The sequence below is a fragment of the Galeopterus variegatus genome, unplaced genomic scaffold (assembly GCF_000696425.1).
Source record: "Galeopterus variegatus unplaced genomic scaffold, G_variegatus-3.0.2 Scaffold9113, whole genome shotgun sequence".
NCBI classification, from domain to species: Eukaryota; Metazoa; Chordata; class Mammalia; order Dermoptera; family Cynocephalidae; genus Galeopterus; species Galeopterus variegatus.
The window spans coordinates 1-17,194 of NW_007735224.1; the positions used below are offsets into that span (position 1 = coordinate 1).

The following is a 17,194-nucleotide window of genomic DNA, read 5'->3' on the forward strand; positions in this document are numbered from 1 at the left end:
CTGTCACACCAGCTACTGGTAGCATTCCGGAAAGAACCAAGGTTTTGCTCCACATTTCTTTCCTATTCCTGATCTTTCAGGTTCTTGGAGTGTGGGGAAATTAAAGGATATTTGAGGAGATAAGGCCAAAAATCAGGTAGGGGGAAGAAAGGAAGGCAAAGAGACAACATCCCATACCAAAACGTATTATTCATATTAATGGAAAGGAAAAATTTCTAGAGTGAAATTTAAAAACATTTGTGTTTTCAACAGGTTTTATGCTGGACGAGACTGTGAGATCTTGTGGTTCAGTTATCTCACAATACAGGTGAGGAACCTGAGGATGGGAGAAGGGGACGTGCTTAAGGTCACAATGAGTTGGGCAAAAATGTGTCTGTGGACACCCACCACTCCTCCACAGCCAAGTAACACATGGGGATTGAAGGTGGCCCACGAGCTGAGGGGTGCTTGAGATAGGTTGACTCGGGATCTGATTCAAGACCCTTTCTGGAGCAAACATTAACAGATGACCCACGGGCAGAAGGAACTATGACACGTATTGTGGATGCTAAAGGTCAGTGTGAAACACAGCAGTCATGACAGGTCCTGAGCACTCACTGTGTGTGAAGCACAATCCTAAGTACTTCACCTGTGGAATCTTGCTCACACCTCAAATGAGTCCTCTGAGGTCCACACCTTCATGTCCATTTTGCAGATGAAGAAACTGAGGACTTGCTCAAAGCCACACAGTAGCACACAGCAGATTCATCCTGTGGAATCTTGCTCACACCTCAAATGAGTCCTCTGAGGTCCACACCTTCATGTCCGTTTTGCAGATGAAGAAACTGAGGACTTGCTCAAAGCCACACAGTAGCACACAGCAGATTCATGCTTTGAGTGCAGGTCTGATTCTAAGCCCTATGCGTGATATTGTCCATTATGCATGTGTCTCACCTCTTTAAACTCTTGAAACCAAACGTCACAGCAGGATATTAAAGAACACCATTCTTGTTTTTATCTCTCCTCTGTTAAAGCCCTTTCCCCACTGCAGCATCTTGACTAATTCTATGCTTGCTAGGAGTCCTGGGGGAAAATCAGCGAGGAAAAGATATTAAAACCCAAACCAAAACTCAAGCGCCTTGGTACTTACCTTTAGATTGGCACAGGATTTGGTTGTTAAGCTGCTCTTTTTCATCTTTCAAGAGAGCATTTTCTTGCTCCAGGTCTGCCACTCGCTGAAAGACAGAGCAATAGGAAAAATGTCTTTCCCATAATGCTGGGCAAACGAGAGGCTCCTTTGTGTGGTTTCAATTTCAACTGGTTATATGTAAACGCTCTTTTTACTTAAGAAAATTAAGTCAGCAAAAGCTTCTTTCATTTTGAAGGAAAAATCATATATTGAAAGAAAAATCCCATTAAAACAAGACAGACAAGCTCACCGCTGTTTATGGACATTTAATGCCATAAAACCTCATGAAAAGTCGACTCCAAGCTCACATGCCTTATCGAGGAACTTAAAAAGACAATAGGCTTTCATGTTTCTGTATTTGTTTGCCTGTCTTGCTAAATTTTGAGCTCTCAAATCTCAGTCTTAGGGAAGTCAAAAGCTCACAATAAACAAATTACCTCTGGCCTTCATCCCATTTCCCTTTCCCTGTCTTGCCGAATCAGCAGAGTCCAAATTCTGGGCAAGGGAAGGAGACTTGCTATAGAGGCTCAACTGTCCAATCTAGTGTTTGGATTCTGACAACAATGCCAAAGGAGGCAAAAAAGAAAAGAATCAAAAAGAAAATACTAATTAAAGAAAAATCCTCGTCTTTTCAAAGAGGAAAAAGAACAGTGTAAGGCAAGTTTTTCAAAACTGATTTTTTTTGTAATTTTTATTAGTAGAGCAAATATTCGTATAAAGTTTTTAAAATGTAACAATTTAGACATGTGTTCTAAGAGAATTTGAAATCATTAGTTGATATAAAGGAGGATGGGTATATTTCTCTTATACCAGGGGTGCTAAACTGTAATTGATCCAATTTTGTGCTTGGAACCCCTGGACATTCATTCTTTAGGAGGCTGTCAAGTAATTTTCCTTACTGAAGTCGCATCCCCCACCTCTGTGACACAGATGAGGAAACGGTTGAACATTTGGGAAACCAGGGAGAGGAGAAGGAATGCTTGCCAGCGCCCCCCGTTCAAGCGTCCAGACATGAGCCCTCACTTCCCTGACAGCTGCCTGCACCACAAGTCACCACAGAATGAACTCGTGATCACATCGTACATGTGGTACAAAGCAAAGAAAATGAGCTTCACATCCACACAGATCCTGGGCCCTATGAACCTCAGTTTCCCCCTCTGTAAAACTGACACCCACTTCACTGGGTTGTTTTCAGCATTAAATAAATGATGTATATGGAGTTCCAAGTGGCAGGCACTGCATGTAGCAGTTGACCAATACACGTAAGATGTTTCTAACTTACCTTTACTAGGCACTAAATGGAAACATATACTTTAAAATCATTCCACCACTTACTAAAAATTTAAAGAAGATTATCTATTTTTTACAAATTATTCCAAAAGACAGAAGGGAGCACTTCCCAGTTCATTCTATGAGGCCAATATTACTGATACCAAAACCAAACAAAGACCTCATGAGAAAATTACAGACAGATATATTCTATGAACAAAGATTCAAAAATTCTCAACTAAATACTAGCAACAAACAAGGAATAGAAGTGAGCTTCCTCAACCCGATAAGGGTATCTTCAAAAACCCACAGCTAGTACCATACCATATGGTGAAAGACTGAATGCTTTTTCCCTAAGATCAGAAGGGCGATGAGGATGTCTGCTCTTGCAATTTCTATTCAACATTGTGCTGAAGGTTCTCGCCAGGGCAATTAGGCAAGGAAAACAAAAACATCCACATTGCAAAGGAAGAAGTAAAACTATCTCTCCCTGCAGATAACATAATCTTGTATATAAAAAATCCTAAGAAATGCACCTAAAGGGCTGGCCAGGTAGCTCGGTTGGGTAGAGAACCATATGGTAACACCAAGATCAGGGGTTTGGATCCACGTACCATCCAGCTGCCAAAATAGAAATGCATTTAAAAACTATTAGAGCTAATAAATGAGTTCAGGTTGCAGGATACAATATCAATATATAAAACTCACTTGTATTTCTACACATTTGCAATGAACTATCTGAAAAGGAAATTAAGAAAACAATTCCACTTACAATAGCATCAAAGAGAACAAAATACTTAGGAATAAATTTAACAAGAGAAGCACAAAACTTGTACTCTGAAAACTATAAATTATTGTTGAAAGAAATTAAAGAAAATCTAAATAACAGGAAAGACCTCCTGAGGTAATGGGTCAAAAGACTTAGTACTGTGAAGATGGCAATGGTCCTCAAATTGATTTGCACATTCAACACCATCCTAACCAAGATCCCAGCTGACTTCTCTGCAGAAATTGACAAGCTGATCCTAAAATTCATATGGAATATCTAGGGATCCAATATATGAAAAATAATCTTGAAAAAGAAGAACATAGTTGGAGGAATCACAAAAGTTAAGACAATATGAGGCCGGCATAAGGACAGACACACGGATCAATGAAATAGAACTGACTGTCATATTGACAGTCAATTGATTTTTGACAAGAGTGCCAAAATACTTCAGTGGGGTGAAGAATAGTCTCTTCATCAAATGGTGCTGGGACAAATGGATATCTATGAGCAAAAAAATGAAGCTGAACCCCTATCTCATCATATATAAAAATTAACTCAAAATTAATCAAAGACTTAAATGTAAGAGCTAAAACTATAAAACTCTTAGAAGAAAACATAGGGACAAATATTTGTGACCTTGGTTTAGGCCATGTTTTCTTAGATATAACACCAAAAGCATAAGTAACCAAAGAAAAAACAAACTGGACTTCAAAATTTAAGATTGTTATGCTTCAAGCCATGAAAAAAGTGGCAACTGTCAGAATAGGAGTAAATATTTGCAAATCAGTATCTGATACCGGACTTGTGCCGTGAATATATAAAGAACACTTGCAACTCAACAATAAAAAGGGAAATAACCCAATTTAAAAATGAGCAAAGGACTAGACATTTCTCCAAAGAAGATATAGAAATGGCCAATAAGCACATGAAATGATGCCCAACATCATTAGTCACTTGGGAAATACAAATTGAAACCATAATGAGCTATCACTTCGCACCACTAGAATGGCTGATAACAAAGACAGAAAATAACAAGTGCTGGTGAGGACGTGTAGAAATCAGAGTCCTCCTATACTGCGGGGCGAAGTGTAAACTGGTGCAGCAGCTTTGGAAAACAGTCTAGCAGTTCTTCAGAGGGTTAAACAGAGTTACCATATGAGCCAGCAATTCCACCAAAGAGAAATAAAAACCTAGTCTACACAAAAACTTGTACACAGATGTTCGTAGCAGCATTATTCATAATAGCCAAACAGTGGAAACAACCCAAAAGTCCATCAACTAATGAACTGATAAATAAGATGTGATATTCAGACAATGAAATACTATTTATCAATAAAAAGGAATGAAGTACTGATATATACTGCAACATGGATGACTCTTAAAAGCACATGCTCAGTTAAAGAAGCCAATCACAGAAGACCATGTATTACACGATTCCATTCATATGAAATGTCCAGAACAGGCAAATATATAGAGACAGAAAGCAGATTAGTGGTAGCCCAGGGCTGGGGAGCAACTGGGGGGCATTGGTTGTGCCTGCTCATGGGTACAAGTTCCTTTATGTGGAGATAAAAATATTAAAAAATTAGACTATGATGATGGTTGCAGAACTGTGAATATATTTAAAAAACCAATGAATTGTATACTTTAAATGGGTGAATTATATTCAAAAAAGCTGTTAAAAAATTCCACAAGTAAGCCAATCTATTAAGCTCAGTACACTGTGCTAGGTTTGGCAAAAGACAAAAAGACGGATAGTAAGACGGCCTCCTAGCTGTCCAAGAGAGCTCTGCACACATAACTGGCGAGACTGTACTGCCTGACACAGGAATGACCTCACTCTCTCTGGCTCACGTCATCAGATCCCGCTATCTGCCAGAGGACCATTCCCAGCCTGGGCAGAAAGCCTCAAGAACAGCATCCTCATGACACTAAACAACACACAATAACTAGCATGTGCCCAGCGGCAGAGGGACTAGTTCGTGTACTAGGAGTACGACCTCAGAGATAACTGCATGTGGGAGAGGAAGGATGACCACGTGGATCCCCGAGAACACACGTGCACTCCCACTGGAGAAACACCTTTCAAACTCTGCTGAGCCCTGTGGCAGTAAAACCAAGAAAGGAGGCCCCAGGGATGCTGGATAACTGGCAGAAGCCTTCATGAACTTGGAATTTCAACTGGTTATTCTTATAAGCCACCGTCACTTTCTCTCCTGGCTTTATTGTTAGGCTCAAGGCACCAAGAGGTGAGTTAAGAGAATAGCTGTCCCCCACTTTAGCATCACGAGGAAAGGGTCAGGAGACAATGGCAACAGGGCTGGAGTCCAGGAGCAAAGCCACTGGCCCTCTCCACCTCGGGAAGTGGGAAGTCCACAACTCGCGCTTAATGGGGCCTGATAGCATCACGAGGAAAGGGTCAGGAGACAATGGCAACAGGGCTGGAGTCCAGGAGCAAGGCCACTGGCCCTCTCCACCTCGGGAAGTGGGAAGTCCACAACTCGCGCTTAATGGGGCCTGAGTTTCTCCGAGGAGTTGCTGATGGATCTGCAGGCAGCCTTATGTTAGATTTATTGCCTAAAATCCCATAGACAGAAATAAGATACACAATACTGTCAGGGGCTTGCAAGCTCCAAGCACTTTGTTAACACTATCAAAGTCCTTCAAATTTCAAAGAATTTTCAATCTTCTGCAAAATGTGGCTCAAAACTACTTCCCAGGAAACTATCCCTTTTTAGCTGTGGAGTCAGCCCGAGGATGCTGCCTCTTTCCATCCTCCCAATGCAGATGGGCTCAGTTTGTCTTGTTTATCTGTGGGGGTACTGCCATGAGTTACAGCAATGAGGCTCTGACAAGTGTTCTTTCAAAACCTGCCCAGGTAAATAATTCTGACACTATCCTGGGTTAGAAACCACCAGTCTTACGTCTTCATAGTCAGCAAAGCTCCACACCCCACAAGTAAATCATAAGCAGTCAGAGACTCTCTTTATGGAGCGTCAGGCAAAGGGGATGGTTTCCCTCCCCACAGGAGAGAACCACCAGTCTTACGTCTTCATAGTCAGCAAAGCTCCACACCCCACAAGTAAATCATAAGCACAGTCAGAGACTCTCTTTATGGAGCGTCAGGCAAAGGGGATGGTTTCCCTCCCCACAGGAGATCAAATGAGATAAGGCTGGCAGAAGACAGATGCATGTAACTAATTATACCAAGTTGTTACTCAACAATGGCAACTTGTCTATGATAACTAATGCAACTGATGTTTGACATCTACAGAGACTAAAGCATGACTTGGTGATGAGGGTACAGAAGGGAAAGTGCTGACTGATAGAGACAGCATTTTATCAGCAGTGGCACCCACCCACAGAGCCTAGTTAGGACCCTGGGATGACAAAGGACGAGGCTGTCCCTCATCCAGACATCTCCCGACATGACCTCTGTGCCAGGAGCCTTGACAGGGGCTGAGGATGCAAAATGGATAAGACTCATGGTAACTGCCCTCACAGAGTGTCCAGGTTAGCAGGGGTGAGGGACGGGTGCATGAACAGTAATACAACTGGTAAACGCTGCAGCAGATTCCTCTACAGCAGGGTTTCTCAGCCTCAGCACTATCAACATTTTGTGATGGATAATACTTTGTTGGGGAAGGAGGGTCTGTCCTGTGCATCAATGGTTGTTTTGCAGCATCCCTCTGGCTTCTACGCCCTAGATGCCAGTAGAACACCCTCCTACTCCCCATTTGTGACAATCAATGTCTCCAGACATTGCCATATGTCCCGAGGGCAAAATCACTCCCTGGTTACGAGCCACTGCAATGAGTGAAATAAGCCAGGAATAGAAAGACAAATACCAGATGATCTCACTCATATGTGGAACCTAAAAAAGTTGATCTCATACAAATAGAGAGTAGAATAGTGGTTACCAGAGGCTGGGGAGGGCGGAGAGGTTAGTCAACTGGCACAAAGTTGCCATTAGACGGGAGGAATAAGTTCTAGTGTTCCACTGCACCATAGGGTGACTATAGGTGACAATAGTATATCGTGTATTTCAAAAGAGCAAGAAAAGAAGATTTTGAATGTGCTTACCACAAAGAAATGATAAGTGTCTGAGGTGACAGATATGCTCTAATTATATCAATGCACACGCATCAGCACAAAGTTTCAAAGGGGAAAGCACAGGTTTGGGAATGTGGAGTGTTTGGGGCAAGAGGACTGAGAAAAGTCCAGGCTGGGTGGGTCAAGTGAGTGAGAATCAGACTGCGAACGGCTTCTCTCCCTCTGTGCTCAGGATAAATTCTAAACTCCTCTTTGCACTCCTATCCCCGAGTGGGGCCCGGCTTCTTCCTGCTCCGTGCTCATCCTGCCTCCAGTTTCTGCCTGAGCTTTGCCCTGTTCCTTGTGTCAGGTTCTATAGAGACCCCCACTCTTAACTTGATAATTTCTTCTCATCAATTAGCTCTCTGCTGTTCCTCTTTCCTGACACCTTCCTATCGTGCAAGGGTGGGGTGAGCACTGCCCTGGCAGGGCCCACACGTCCCTCCTGTGCCCCACAGACCACGCTGCTTCCTCACCCACCCGCCTGCTCAGCCCAGCCCACTGCCAGCACCCGAGTGCTTGTCAAACGCACAGAAGTATCCTGCAGATGCGGTTAAGGAGTCTGCACTGTCCTCAGTTGAAAATAAGGACTCCCTCTAAAGTTTTTTAAAAATAAATGTGTTTATAGTTGACTAAAACATCTAGAACACATGAGCTTGTTTAATCAAATAATTCAGTTTAGGAAGCATATACAATGTGGAGAAAACACACTCTTCAAGTGCATCTAATCTGCTGTTATTGGAGGCAGTTCACAACTCAATGGCTTCATGAGCACCTTTAAATTAGCATGGCAGATAATCAAAATAGCTCTCACTTTCCTAGATACAGGAGAAAAGCCAAACTGAAAACAACTCAACAGGATAAACCACGTGGTATGTCCTCTAGGGAAGAAGCCTAGCTTTGTGTAATAAAGCTAGACCTGTGCCATGGTCAGGAGGGCCCGTTCCACCCCACCAGGAACCAAGGCTGTACCCTCTGAATTAACCAACTACAGGAGGTTTCACAGCAGGCTGGGAAGTAATTAAAACTTACCATGGAACATATCTTTGCTTCCTCTAACCACCCTCCGAATATCCAGACAGCTCACAGAGCGGGAGGTCACCTGAGAAGGCTCCCAAGACTCCTCACCATCCTCATCACCTTCATCTGAGCATCCTACGCATGATTAATGTCCCTCTGAAATGGAACATGGCATCTGACCAGTACAGAGCACACGCCATTACCACTAGGCTAGTACCTGCAATCTTCTTTCCTATAAAAGCTACCTAAGATCATGTAACTTCATTGCAACAACCTGTGATCTAAAATCCAAACTAAGATTAGTCTGGGAGAGCCATGGTGAACATTGTCTGTGCCTCTGATGCCTTCTGTTGTTTTTGAGTCTCATTACTTCCCTCTGTCTCCCTCCAAGGCTTTGACTCATGAACGCAGGCCTCTGGAGAACTTGGCTTTGTTATTCTAAGCCATGTATCACAGTGGCTTCAAGGCGGATTTGTTTTTCCTGTTCACATGAACAATTTTGGAGGGAGGCACATGTTCCTGATCTTTGCTGAACAGCAGGAAGGGACCAATCCCACACTCAGCTCCACACCCCAGGAAGGTCAGGCAAACTTCCCCAATCACATGACTCCAGGTACTGGCCACCCCCAGTCTCCTATTAGTGGTCTTGCTGGCCTGGGGGCCACCAAGGCCCTCTTCTCTGCCGGCTCCAAGCAACTTCATCCAAAGGGCACAGCCAGCTCCTGCTCCTTGTGCTCAGCAACTCCAGCCTTAAAGCGGCCATGGCACAAAACGGTTGGAGTGGTTTTTTCTTTCTCTCATCGTGGTTTCTCCCATCTTCATGCACTCTGTAGGTTTCTCCTCCTCTTCCCCTGAGCTCTAGCAGTCCCAGCTTGGCTGTTGTTGCGTTTTTATAGTTGTAAATTGGTTGATTTGTGGGAGAAAGTTACGCTGGGGACCATCTAGTCTGCCATCTTGACCGGAAGCCCCTTCTTATTATTTTACTTTATTATTTTTTTAAACACCTTTGAGGTAGGTACCATTGTCATTTGCTTTTAAAGAAACTAAGGCACAGACAAGTTAAAGAACCTGTCAAAGTGTTGGGGCATTGAGGCCACACATCTCCTCCCGGGGCAGAGAACTAGCCACGACCCCACCCACATATGCATATGTAATCTGTGGAAAACATGCGCCTGGACAGGAGAGATAAAGATGGCGCCTGACGGAAGCCGCCGGGGAGTGGCCAGGGAAAGATTGAGGCCACACATCTCCTCCCGGGGCAGAGAACTAGCCACGACCCCACCCACATATGCATATGTAATCTGTGGAAAACATGAGCCTGGACAGGAGAGATAAAGATGGCGCCTGACGGAAGCCGCCGGGGAGTGGCCAGGGAAAGACATAGTTTAAAATTATTGGATAAAAGATATTTCCGCACTCATGCTCACCGCGTGATTGCAATAGCAAAGCATTAGAGCAAGATGCATGTTCACATGACCTTTAAGATGATAGGCTGAGGGCCGACCCTGTGGCGCACTCGGGAGAGTGCAGCACTGGGAGCGCAGTGGCGCTCCCACCACGGGTTCGGATCCTATATAAGGATGGCCGGTGCGTTCACTGGCTGAGCCCAGTGCGGACGACACCAAGCCAAGGGTTGCAGTCCCCTTACTGGTCACAAAACAGGAAAAAAAAAAAAGATGATAGGTTGAAGTTAGGAAATTCCCTTGCCGTATGCTTATAAAAGCAGGTGCTTGTGTGAAAATAAATGGAACTGCTTGACGGAACCCCTGCCACGTCTGAGTGTCTCTCTGTGGGGCTGAATAGGCAGGCGGCATCCTCACCTTCCTCCCAGGCTCTCCTGGCCACTAGGGTGACAGGAGTAATCCTACCGGTTCCCTCTCTTGCTCATCCTGTGGCGGGGAGATAAGAGGGGTTACTGGGGTTCAGGGCCCGCCACCCCTGAGCCCTAGAACCAAAGGTCACACAGCCAGGAAGGGGTACAGCTGGGCTTTGCCATGAGCAGTCTGGGCCCGGCCCCATGCTCTGAATGACTGTGCCAATCTGTCTGCTGACAGTTCAGAAGACGGACATATGAAGAACAGCAATGCGCAACCTAGAGCAGACCTCGGGTGACCGGGGTTGACAGCAAGAGCTAAGGGAAGGAGGGAATTAGTGTGTGCTACAGCGACCAAGAAAGATTCAAAGGAGGAGGAACAATCTGGGCTGAACCTAAGGTAGGACTCTGGATGCTGAGGAAGAGGGTGGAAACCCAGGGCTTGGAGAAAGGCAGAATGATGAAGCCAGAAAGAAAACTGCATAGAGAGAAGATAGTCAGGGAAAGAATCCTTCTGGAGCCAAGGGTTTGCATAAATAATGAAATAAAGGCAAGGACAGCCACATCTTAGGAAGATTAATTTAGCAAGAGCTGGTGGGATGGACCAAAAAGAGAGGAGACTGGTATCCACAAAAGTCCTATTCCTTTCCCTTGGAAAAAATCACCCATCTTCCTGGACCCGCAAGGTAACAAGAAAACACCCTCACTTTCTTGTCTAATCAACAAAAGGAATGTAGCCCCTGTGTTCTGGGCAGGGAATAACGCCCCACTTCCTGCCTTTCCACGCTGTGCCCCTGTCAAGCAGAAAGTTACAAGCATGGCCCTTAGCAGGGACAACACTTTCATTCCGCAAAACTTTAAAGGGTTTACTTGCTCATTCTCTTAGAATATATTTTCTTCCAAGTAGGCATAGTACTTTGTTCTTTACACTAGGAGGTGAGATGTTAAAGCAAAAGCTGAAAATCAACATTCTTTGGATAGTAAGGCAACTTTGAGACAATGAATAAAATAACTCCCAAACGGTCCAATGGATTTGTTTTAATTTATCCTCCACCCTGGTGAAGTTTGGACGTATTGTCGTGCAGAACTCATGGAAATCTGATCTCCAATGTGGCAGTTTGGGTCATGGGGGTGGATCCCTCATGATGGATTCATGCTCTCCCTAGGTGGGGGATTAATGAGTGAGTTCTTGAGCTATTAGTTCCTGCGAGAGCTGGTTGTTTAAAAGACCCTGGCACCACCTGTCTGTCTCTCTTGCTTCCTCTTGCCATGTGATCTGCTTGTACCTGCCAGCTGCTGCCACTTTCCGCCATGAGTAGAAGCAGCCTGAGGCCCATGCCAGATGTAGCTGTCCCAGAATCATAAGCCAAACAAACCTGTTTTTTATAAATTGCCCAGTCTCAGGTGTTTCTGTTATAGCAACACAAATGGACTAAGACAAACCCTAAGTTCACAGAACCTAAAGTGCCTGAGACAGAGTTGTCCATCTCCCTGGACGTTGCATGGGCTAATGCTGCCCCCGTGGTCCGAAGACCCTTCCCGATGTGGCCCCACCACCAGCACCTCACCCTCTTCCTCGCCCCCCTATCTGAGCTCAGTCACCTCCTTGTTGGCTCAAACCCGCCCTGCTTTCTCTCCCCTCAGTCAGGTTTCTTCTCTGAGAACATCTCTGGCCGCACCCCTTGGGCTGCCCTACGGGTCACTCTCCATCCCTTTCACTGTGTTTCTTTACAGCGCAGGATGGACAATTTGTGTTTGATTCTTCTTTGTACCTTCTTCCCCCACCCTCAAATATTTAAGCTCCACAAGAATAAAAAGGACTTTTAAAAAAAATTATTCACTTCTTCCCCAGTTTGTAGAACAGTACCTAACACATGTAGGCACTCAAATACCTGCTGCATGAAGGAAGAACCATGAACTTCTGTGATTTCTGCAGTGAGACACAGTCCTGTGGAGACAAGTAAGGTTCCCCTTTCTAGCCTCCTCATGGACCACAACTTCTGGAGCCACTGGGAGCACAACCCCAAGTCTCAGCTGGGGAGTCAGTCCCACTTCGTACCCTTGGGGAGAAGGCTCAACGCATCCTATTGTGAGAGTCCCTCTCTCCCCTCAATCCAGGTCTCTCTACTTGGAAAAATCCAAAACCTTTACACAGAAACTACCCAAGGGAACTGACTAGTGGCTGGTGATTCTATGATGGACAGCATGATGCCAGGTACAACCTAATCCTGCCAGTCCGATGCTCAGGGCATGGGGGCATGGGGGCCATCCCTCGTAAGCATCAAGGACCCTCACTCAGAGACAGGTGCCTGATGGGGCTGCTCTTCCTCAACCAGTGCAACCCTGCCCCGAGCTTGTCCCCACCAAGCAACCTCTGGAGCAGATTTTGGATCATGAGCCTCTGTGCCAAGGGCAGCCCTGGGGGCCTCTTCTCTCTCACCAGGGGCGCTGAACAGTGCAGCCATATAAAACAGCATGGCTGCGCGAAAGCACCAGCATGGCTGCGGATCACTGAAGCCTTGAAGAAGAAAAACATACACATTCCTCAGGCTAAGAGGGAAGGAGGTTAAGGGCCTACAGGTGGACCACTCTGTGGAGAAGCCAAAACAATGGACATTCTTCAGTAGTTGAGGACGCCATCTAATTTATGTGTCTCGGGTATGACAGGGGCTGCCCTGGGCTCTGCAGACACAGATAAATTCCTGCTCCCAGGGACCTGGCCTCCCACAGGCCAAGGCAGGGTGGTCACAGCACCTGCCAATTACTATGGTCAGGGTTAGGGAGCAGAGTTTCCCAGGATGCCAGTTCTGATACAATCTTCACCAGCAGAAATATCAGCCCCATTAATTAAACACCCACCAGCGGTTGGCTCCCTCACCATGCTTGGCTTCTCTCATCAATCTCGCTCAAAACGGAATGGGCCATGGACAAGCCCATGAGGAAGCCAATTGTCTGATTATTCAGCATTTATTAAGATTGGACACAGAGCCTCTGATAAATATTAAATCCTGACTAGGCAGAGAAGACAAAGAAAAAGACTAAAAAGGTTTTAAAGACCCTAGAGAAGGAAGCATGCTTGCTTCCCTTTCCTTTTCCTGGAAAGAGGTGGACATTCCATTAATCAATTATCTATGCCGCTTTCTTTTCAAGTGTTACCAACTTAGAGTGTGTCATGTTTGGAGTCAGGGAATGAGTCTGTGCTCTGCTTCTGCTCCCTTTGTTCCCCTTCCTGCAGTGTCCTTGATTTTTTTTTTTTTTCTTGTCAGTCCCAAGCTCTAATTTTATTTAAGACCTAGGAAACAGCCTCAAAACCTGCTCCTCTATTTTGTTGTGCAAAGGAAGATTTTCATCTTATAAACTCTTATGCTCCCTTTCATGGAGGACTTGGATATTTTTAAAATGCTCTGAGTCCCCAAATCACAACGTTTAGTGGGAAGCAGGAAGGGAGGCTGGGGAGGTGACGAGTCATGTGCTATCTGTGGGGTGGGGACAGGACAGATCCTGGTCTTGTAGATCTGCTGGGTGAACAGACTTTGCAGGTATCTAACCTGATTGGGACGCACAAGCAGGTAACTGTCTTCTCTTCTCTCCCAGGGTCACCAATTTCAAGAATTTCCAGTCCTGATCTTAACCTCTTTCTGCTTTTGGATTCCACTTTCTTGTTTTTCACTCACACAGAAGGGTCACCACCCATCCATCTGCTCCCAAAGGTCAACAGACCACGAGTGTGGAATTTCACGGTGTGTAGGTTACTTAACTGTGGCTACATTCTGACAGGCGCTCCCAGCACCACAAAGCTTTATCCCAAAGAATGCAGTCCACTGTAGGCTTCATGGTGGGCAAGCTGGCCACGGGCTCATCTGGGCAGAGTGTCTTGTGCTACCTCAAAGAAACACCCAAGGAGAGTGGTCTTATATATGCCGGCCTGGCTGCATTGAGAAGTCCTGTGTCCTACTTTCTTCTAACCCTATCTGCATCCCACATCTGAGCCTGGAAGTCTCTGGAAGTCCCTGGGATCTGGGGAAGGCAGTGGCTGATGGTGCGGCGGTTCTGCCTGGGGTGAGAACACAATGCATGCAAGCCCAGCACGAGCTGGCTCTGCAGGCCTTACCTCCAGGGGGGATCTGTGGGCTTCTCAGCTGCACTTGAGGGTTGAGGCCAGCGGAGGCAGTGGGCAGTGGAAGAGAGAGGGACAGAGGCCTATTCCTTCTAGGAGCCATCAAACACAATCTCAGGGAGGTGGCCAGGTGCAAGTCCAGAAGGACACTTAGAGATGATCCAGACAAACTCTTTTTTTTTATTTTTTAAAACATACAGATGAGGGAACTAAATAAGGCCAGCATGGTTTCCCGCACATGCATGGTAATGGCAGAGCAGGGATGAGGGTCTGTCTGGGTATTCCAATGTCCACCCCAGGGACCCTTCTGTGGCACCATTCGGTCTGCCACAATTTTGAAGTTGTTATTCCAATATTACGAACACTGAATCTCTCTCTCCTACATTTCCAACCCACTGCGAAACCCCCGTGATGGACAGATACAAAACAAATGGGTGGCTGCTATCTTCCCTTTGGCCCGTGAGTTACTATACAAATGGGGGAGAGCAGTGTCCCCAGTAGGCTCTCCTGGGGCATGGTGGGACCTTCCTGGTTGGAACAGCTATCTCAAAGTGGAGCAGGGAATCTTTGCGTCCTGATGTTTAGGGGAATGGAACAAGCCTGTGGAGCACACCTAAGAAGCTCTGTTTCATGGGGTAGGGAGGAAACCTGAGCAGCTCACCAGCCAGAGCAGGGGAGGCAGGCTGAAGCCACCCACACTTAAACTTGAGGTAAATTCCCCAAAGCATGACGCTTTATTATGGGTAGGGAGGTCTAGGGGCTGCCGCTAATCCCTGCAGCCAATGTCGAGAAAAGCAGCCACGACCTTGCTAACACCTCTCTTGCCAATGAGGACTCAGGCCACAGAGCTGCCTCAATGACTGACTCTGGACTGTGAGGAAGATGCTCTGAGGTGGAAACTGCATGTCCCTTTTGGGGGATGCCCTGCTGTCCAGCTAACAGCAGAAACTCTGTTAATACTTCTTAGATGAATGGACACATGCTTGTGTGGGTTCTCCATAGCATGGCCACATTATTTCTACACACAGAAGGTTAGTTTGTGGGCATGAGCCCCAGCAAAGCCCATGGCACTTCTGTGACCTGGAGAAGACCAGTCCCTGGGGGTGCTCTGTCTGCAGGCCCAGCACCACACCTGCCCCGGCCTCATGTGTACCTGTCTCAGCTTGTCCTTCTCCCTGCTGTGGGCGTCCTCCAGGACCCTGTGCTCCGAGTGGGCCCTCTGCAGCTCGCTGCGCAGCCTCTCTACCTCCTCCTGCAGCTGTAGGTTGGCATCCCCACCGTGGCTCTGCTGGTAATGCGCCAGCTCCTTCCTCAGCTTCTCCACCTCCATGGCATGTGTGGAGGTGACAGTGGACAAGTGCTCGGACAGGGTCTTGAACTCTTTGTTCTGTGGAGGACATGGGCACATGGGGAGAGGGGAGGAGAAAGACAACAGAAAGAGAGGGTTATTTGGCCAGGAAAAAGCATGAAAGCAATCAAAAAAGGAACTTGCGTGGTGGAGTTAAATCTCACAACCATTACATGCTCCAGTGCTTTCCTGGCATCTCCCTTAACAAAACTCTATTGTGAACCCAGGAGAAGCAGAGGAAACCAGAAAACACCAACACTGACATGAAAATAGTTCCAGGAGCTTTTATGAGCATTAGCAGAGCTGGAAGCTGGCTAAGAGCAGTTAGCTTCCTACGTTGGTTGGACAGATCCTACCCTGAGTTAGTAAGTTGCGGGAACAATGTCACCAGCTCCCTGGCTCTGTGGCCTTTGCTTTTTAGGTTTCCCTGCTCTTTCACATGGAGCCCTCCTGCCATTGGACTCACTGGCACAAAGAGCTACAACCTAATCACTGGCTCTGAGACAAAGGACTCCTTCAGCCACCCCTCTTCCAAGGAGGCCCTCCATGGGGCCTCAGGATCACTCTCGCCACCTGTCAGCCACAGTTCCCCCCAAGACTCTGACTCTGGAAACTGATGCCCTGGCAGCACCCATCCCCACCACGTCCCTGCAGACTGGTGCCCAATCAGCAACCTACCCAAGCAGTATGTGAAGCAACCCTCATGTGCCCAGAGCTCTGAGAACCCAGTGCTGGGGTCAAGTGCTTGTGTAAAGTACATGCAGAAATTGGCACCATAAGAGTTGAGAGTATCAGCTAAAAGTGGTCAGTGGAGAAAAGCAGAGAGGAAGAAGCAGGGTTTTCCAAATAATCAAGCAAGGAACAAATAGTCATTGATTATTCTTCAGTGCTGTGCTCTGCAGGTGTTCCGAGTAGAACAGAGCTATTGACTAAAATACCAATAAACACAGGCATCAGGAATCAATTATCAATTCCCATCAGAAACTAGACTTGACATAAAGCAGCGAGGGGCAGCAAAAGAAAAGCTGTCAGACCCTGTACAATGCCATGCACACCCTGGGGCCTCATGGCTGTGACCGCATGTGCACAAGCAGAACATTTCCTGCATTGATACAGCAGAAAGAGACCCTACATTCCATGGGAACCTCCCAGCTACAACTTGATGCATCTGTATGTCTGGTCTGGCTGCTAGCCTTGCTCTAAGGAATCACAAATCCAATTAAGCAGCATTCATTTAAAAAACCCAATACATGCCTGTACAGCCCATTGAGGGCTGGGTGTCCACAGGGAGAAAATGCATGCTAAGCTAGGCACCCTTTGACTTTGTCTCTGAGCTGAAGTTACGTTTGGCTCAGGTGTCACCTCCAGGTGGTACAGCCTGGGTCAGATCACCAGGAGTGGGGAGGTGGACTGACTGACTGACTGACTGACTAAATAAATAAATAAATAAATAAATAAATAAATAAATAAATAAAAGCTCATTTTTTCCCTCTCAAAGGTTTGGTTAGCCAAGATCCTTTTTATTCTCAGAATGTTTCTCCATCAGCTCATTTTTTCCCTCTCAAAGGTTTGGTTAGCCAAGATCCTTTTTATTCTCA

General features: G+C 46.1%; 1 protein-coding gene across 1 annotated transcript in view; it reads right to left on the bottom strand.

Annotated features, from left to right (window-relative positions):
• Positions 1 to 1,057: 1,057 nt before the first annotated feature.
• The window catches only part of LOC103609046 (unconventional myosin-Vb-like), a 79,623-nt gene continuing 63,486 nt past the window's right edge, over positions 1,058 to 17,194 (bottom strand). Inside the window, exons 16-17 of the mRNA XM_008593417.1 lie at positions 15,402 to 15,635; positions 1,058 to 1,214 (exon numbers count right to left, since the gene is read on the bottom strand). Coding sequence (XP_008591639.1) covers positions 1,110 to 1,214; positions 15,402 to 15,635 — 339 coding nt within the window. The 3' untranslated portion in view covers positions 1,058 to 1,109. The remainder of the gene's footprint in view (positions 1,215 to 15,401; positions 15,636 to 17,194) is intronic.